Genomic DNA, 6387 nt, shown 5'->3' with positions numbered 1-6387 from the left:
GTCTTTTGCCACTTAATGAAGAAAATATTTTTGAAAATGTCCCTTTAGTGGTGGTAAATATGAAAAGTGGTACATGAAAGTGGTAAACATAATATTTCCCCTTAATCTTTTTACACCATTTAATTGGTTTTGGTTAAAATTTCAAATATTTAAATATGTAAAGATTTTTGACTGATTTATAATGATATATGCATTATTATCATATTTTAGAAAACTTAAAAACATATAAATTTACATCAATGAAATTGTCTCTCACATTAAATTTCATGTAATGTCATATTTTTCAGATTATGTCATTTTTTGTGAAAATGAATGCCATGATGCCATATAAGCAAATCATTTTTAAAATAATATTTATTAAATGATTTTTTTTAATTTCTACCTGAGAAAATATTGTTATATTTGTAAATATAATATTATTTTACTTTTATTAATTAATTTAGTTATGATATATAAGTTAATACCATATTTTAGAAAACTTACAAAAAATAAATTTACATAAATAAAATTATCCATGTCACAGTTAGCTTGATGTTATGTCATATTTATAAGAACTCAAGTCATATTTTTTGTGAGAATGAATGTGATTATGACACAAAAGTAAACACTTCTCAAATAATCTCTATTTTTTCCGGGAAAATTTTATGTTTACCACTTTCATGGTACCGCTTTTCATTTTTACCACCACTTTTCATTTTTACCACCACTTAAGAGACATTTTCAAAAATATCTTCTTCATTATGTAGCAAAAAGACTCTTATACCCTTGTTATTTATCTATATAATAAATCATTATTTAAATAAATAAAAAAATAAATAAAATATTTTTTTTTAATGTTTTCAAATTATACTTTTTCAAATTCGAACTTTTTTTCTAAATTCCTTTTTTTTTTGAATTTGTTTTCGATTTTGTTTTCAAAATTTCTTTTTGAAAATCGAAAATTATGTTTGAAACTATTTTTTAGAATTTTTTTTATATTTTTTTATATTTTTTAACTATTTATTTATATATTTATAGAATCCTAAATTTCACATTCCAAAAATCCTAATCCACCCCTCAACTATAAACCCTAAGTCTAGATTAGTTAACCTTAGAGGTATAAGTGTCGTTTACCCCTCATTAAAAGTGAGGGTAAAAATGATTGGTGTAAACATGAAAAGGTGTACTATGAATGTGGTATTTGTGGCAATTTTCCTATAATATAATTGTTATTTTAGAAAATACAAATTAAACTTTATTAAAAATCAACTAAATCTAATAAATTTATTTTCAAAATTTAAATAAATTACAAAGAATTATTTTTATAGTTTTAGTTTTTTAAAAATAATTTTAAAGTTTAAAAAATAGTTATATTTAATATCAATAAAAATAAAATTATTATAACTGCGCAATGCGCATGAAACATCGATCTTAGTATATATTAAAAACTAATAACTTCTCAGCCATACTATCTTTATCAGTATACAACTAAATTAATTTCATAAATTTTGAAATTATTTGTTTATTTTATTGCTACAACACACATATAATAATAATAACAACAACAATAATAATAATAATAAATAGTTTGTATATTGAATCCAGGATCGATGCCAAAAAAAAATTGAATCCAGGATCTGCCATTTATGAAAACTATTGCTAGCGCCAAATGATTCTTCCTCTCCGTGCATGTTTTTACATTATAATAAAGTCCACCAAAAAGATCCAATTGATAATTGTTTAAAACAATATCAATTAAAAAAGAAAAGAAATATGCGAGGAAAAACTAAAATGAAATTATGCAGTACTATAAATACATGTTGTGGACTTCAGCAATGTTGTTCACTATATCTCGCCGGCAAAAAAAGGTTCACCGTCTCACCAAACTCTCTCTTTCTCTCATTATCTTCAACCTTTTTTTTTTAAACTTCAATATCTTCAACATTTTAAGAAAAGGAAATAAAGAGAGGAAAATGATGGTTGTTTTAATAAAGTATGTCCTCGTGATAGTGATGACCTTGATATTAAGAATCCTATACGACTCCATTTGGTGTTACTACGTCACACCAAGACGCATTAAGAAGTTAATGGAACGTCAAGGCATCACCGGCCCAAATCGACGCCTCCTTACCGGAAACATCATTGATATCTCCAAAATGGTTTCCTACTCTGTCTCCGATCATTGCTCCTCCATCCACCACAATATCGTTCCTCGCCTTCTCCCTCACTACGTCGCTTGGTCCAAACAATATGGTACGTACCCAGGTCCAACGTTCCTGGATGTCAGGTGTAAGATTATTTTTTTTTACATATGTTTTTGTTATTATAAAATTAAAATTAAAATTAAAATTCAATAAGTTTTTTTTTCTTGAATATTGGCGTCAAAAACATTAAAGCCACAAATTATAGTTTCATTTGACGATATATGCTTTCAAGTGGAGATGCGTGCAATGCATTTTCATTGAGAACAAAGTCGGATCTGAGACTTATGAAGGTCATGAACATTTTGATAATAATTTTAATTTAAACATTTTGATAATAATTTTAATTTAAACATTTTGACAATTTGGAGGCGATGCAACCCATACATAATACTTGTTAAAAATTTGGTGGCTGTCATACATTTACGCCATGTCATTACGAAATGACGAAAATTACCTTTTGCAGGGAAGAGATTTATAGTATGGAACGGGACGGAGCCGAGGCTGTGCTTGACGGAGACGGAGATGATTAAAGAGTTGCTGACGAAGCACAATTCCGTCACCGGAAAATCATGGCTCCAGCAGCAAGGCACTAAAGGGTTTATTGGACGTGGTCTTCTCATGGCCAACGGCGGGGCTTGGCACCACCAGCGCCATTTGGCAGCTCCTGCATTCACACGTGATAGGCTCAAAGGATACGCGAAGCATATGGTGGAGTGCACAAGGATGATGGCGGGGAAGCTAAGGAATGAAGTTAAGGAAAGTGGAGGAGATGATAAAGAGGTGGAGATTGGAGAGGAGATGCGGCGGCTCACGGCTGATATAATATCTAGGACGGAGTTCGGAAGCAGTTACGACAAGGGAAAGGAGCTTTTCAGTCTACTCACTGTCCTTCAGCGACTCTGCGCTCAGTCCACTCGCCACCTCTGTTTTCCCGGCAGCCGGTGAGTTCTTCATCTTTTTCTCGATTTAAGGCTATGATTAATACAATTCGCCTAACTTATGTGATTTAATTTAAAAAAAAATTAATAACACATTTATGCTGAACTACAACTTTTTTTTTTTGAACTACAACTTATATATTCATTCCATTCCATTCCATTTTATGTATTGTTTAATGATTTTTCCCACACATAAAAATTTCTACTATAATTTTTACTAACACATAATTTTGTCTCTTTTATTAAAATTAACATAATTAAATTTAAAGCTTTGTATAATTTTTTGCATAAAAATTTAAAACAACAATTAATATAGAAAATATAATAATCATCTTGAAATGGCACTCAATCTGAAACGGCATTCTGCAGTATAGATACACAAGTTCTAATTAAATACTTAAATCAGTTCTATAGTATTGATAAAACTGATGTAACTTTAATTCAACAATATCAACATTATTAAACTAAAATTGAAATAACACACGTTACATGAGTATAAAAAAGCATTACTTTCGTACATGGTTACTAATTCTTAATTCACTAGCGCGCCAAAATTAAAACGTTGCATGCAACTATACTATAACCTCTTTAAATTAATACTTTATAAATTAATATACACTAAAATCTTTATAAAATAATATAATTTCATAGTTCCAAATTGAGTTTTTGGTTCAATTAGTATATCGATAAATTAATATATGTATAAATTAATAAAAAATTCTAATTTTGGTGTAATCCTAACATTATTAATTTATAAAGGTTTCACTGTATTTGACATTTATAATTTATTTTTTTTGCTAAAAGACCTTTATCGTAATCCCGACGTGTAATTATTCTGTGTGTTTCTAAAGGTTTCTACCGAGCAAATACAATCGAGAGATAAAGAGTTTGAAAACTGACGTAGAACGTCTTTTGATGGAGATTATAGAGAGCCGGAAAGACAACGTAGAGATCGGTCGGAGCATCTCGTACGGGGACGACCTCTTAGGGCTTCTCCTGAACCAGATGGATCGCAACAAAAACAACCTTAATGTTCAAATAATAATGGATGAGTGCAAAACTTTCTTCTTCACTGGTCATGAGACAACCTCTCTTCTTCTCACGTGGACCCTCATGCTCCTTGCTCATAATCCCACGTGGCAGGAAAAAGTACGCCATGAGGTCCGACAAGTTTGTGGCCAAGACGGTATCCCTTCCGTTGAGCAACTCTCAAGTCTTACCTCGGTACGTTATTCTTACTCACACTGCTACATTTGTCTTTTTATTATTCATTTACGCTGGAACAATGGTTTCTATCGCCATCAAAATCACATGGACTTTACAATTTTTCCGAAATCTGTCGAAAGATCAATTAACAAAATCACAACGATTTAAAAGTTCTCTTCTTTATGAAAAAAGATTTTTAAAAAAATATAATTGAAGGAGACAGTTCATTTGTGTTTCACGTTTTCCATTGAAATTCCCAAAAAGTAATTTATAAAAATAAAACATTGGATATTAAAATATGCAAAAGCAATAATTAACTTGAAGCCAAAAAAAAAGAAAAAAGAAAAAATATATCGTTTATAACTATTGAAACGTACATGTTAATGTCTTATGCGTTATGCATCAGAATACACATGTCGACTAAGTTTTGACTTTGGCGAGATTTGGGATAGAATCACAATCATTTCTTTTATTTTCTTAAAATGTCTTGGTGTGTAATGCCAATTTTTATGGGTGGGGGTGGGGTACTACCTTCTTTCAACACACTACAGGCAATGCCACTAAGTCGTAGTGCTTCTTCCGTAACTAAATCTCAATTAGTACATATCTGGTCAACTTTAATATGATATATATTGTTATATATCTACCCACAAATTTGTATTAATGTATTCTCCCGTAAATTATTATATAGTGTTTCTGTCAACTAAATAAACAAAAATGTAAAGATGGTTAATTGATTGATTAGATATAGTTCAGAGTCTGATAATGCATGTCATGCATGACACAACAAGTTTTAGATATTCACTTTTGTAACTGGTATTTTATTAGATTAATATATTATTTACATTAGCATTGGTGCAACATCAGATTAGATAGATACCCATGATGAATTGGTTTTCCACCCTTAAATCAAACTAAGGAATATTGGAGTGATGGATAAATAAAATATGCCACTTGTTTTAAAAGATTAGCACTACAACATGCGTTGCATAAAATACTGCAAAAAAACAAAAAAATCATGAACTAATGATTCGATTTGACAGCTTGAAAGAAAGACAATTCTTAAAACTAAGTAAGATATTTGAGAAAGAGTCATATGGCACTTCCCAAGTTTGCTAGATATGATTCTTAATAAGATTAGGTAATATAATATTTAACTAACATCTTTCTTTTAAATTTTTTTTGAACAGTTAAACAAAGTGATAAACGAGTCACTAAGACTTTACCCTCCTGCCACTCTTCTACCAAGAATGGCATTTGAAGACATAAAACTCGGCGACCTGATCATCCCTAAAGGCTTATCTATATGGATCCCTGTCCTGGCGATTCATCATAGTAAGGAATTATGGGGTGAAGATGCGACTGAATTCAATCCTGAACGCTTTAGTTCTAGAAATTTCGCGTCAAGTCGTCATTTCATGCCTTTTGCAGCCGGTCCTAGGAACTGCATTGGCCAGAATTTTGCGATGATGGAGGCAAAGCTAATATTAGCAATGCTTGTTTCCAAATTCAGTTTCACAATATCGGAGAATTATAGACATGCTCCTATAGTTGTGCTTACTATAAAACCTAAGTATGGAGTTCAACTAATTTTGAAGCCACTGGATTCGTAAAGGGGGGTAGACCTATCTTATCAAGCTTCCTGAGAGACTACTGAATTTTGAGTAACATGAGGGAGTTGTAACTGAATGATTTTGAAATGAGTATAAATGAAGAGTTATTGGGTTCAGTTTAGGAGACACATTATCTAATCTTTCTTTTTTTAATAATCGAGGTAGATACGAGACCTGAAAAACAAATTAATATATCTCCAAGATCTTGTAAGAACTAGGTTTTATTGTGTTCCTATAAACTGCGGGATTATTTGATAGGATATATCAAATAAAAACACATCAATTATTATTATAGTATAAATTACAAAATATTGCTATTGGTCATCTATTTTTTTTATAAAAAATATTAAATGGTAAAATACAATATATTGCTCCAAAAGAAAAACGTCTTTTTAAAGATAAAGAAATTGTTACTTAATTTTTTTTTTGTCATCAGCACAAATACAC

General features: G+C 30.3%; 1 protein-coding gene across 1 annotated transcript; it reads left to right on the top strand.

The window, feature by feature from the left end:
• Nucleotides 1–1527: 1527 nt before the first annotated feature.
• On the top strand, nucleotides 1528–6096 carry LOC106379345 (cytokinin hydroxylase). Its single transcript, XM_013819323.3, has 4 exons — nucleotides 1528–2232; nucleotides 2647–3124; nucleotides 3973–4345; nucleotides 5518–6096. Exons 1-4 carry the CDS (start codon nucleotides 1779–1781, stop codon nucleotides 5938–5940), a joined length of 1728 nt encoding a protein of 575 aa, XP_013674777.2. The 5' UTR covers nucleotides 1528–1778; the 3' UTR covers nucleotides 5941–6096.
• The last annotated feature ends 291 nt before the right edge of the window (nucleotides 6097–6387 follow it).

This window comes from Brassica napus, chromosome C2 (assembly GCF_020379485.1).
Source record: "Brassica napus cultivar Da-Ae chromosome C2, Da-Ae, whole genome shotgun sequence".
In the NCBI taxonomy this organism is placed as follows: domain Eukaryota; kingdom Viridiplantae; phylum Streptophyta; class Magnoliopsida; order Brassicales; family Brassicaceae; genus Brassica; species Brassica napus.
This window is presented reverse-complemented; position numbering and strand designations above follow the sequence as displayed.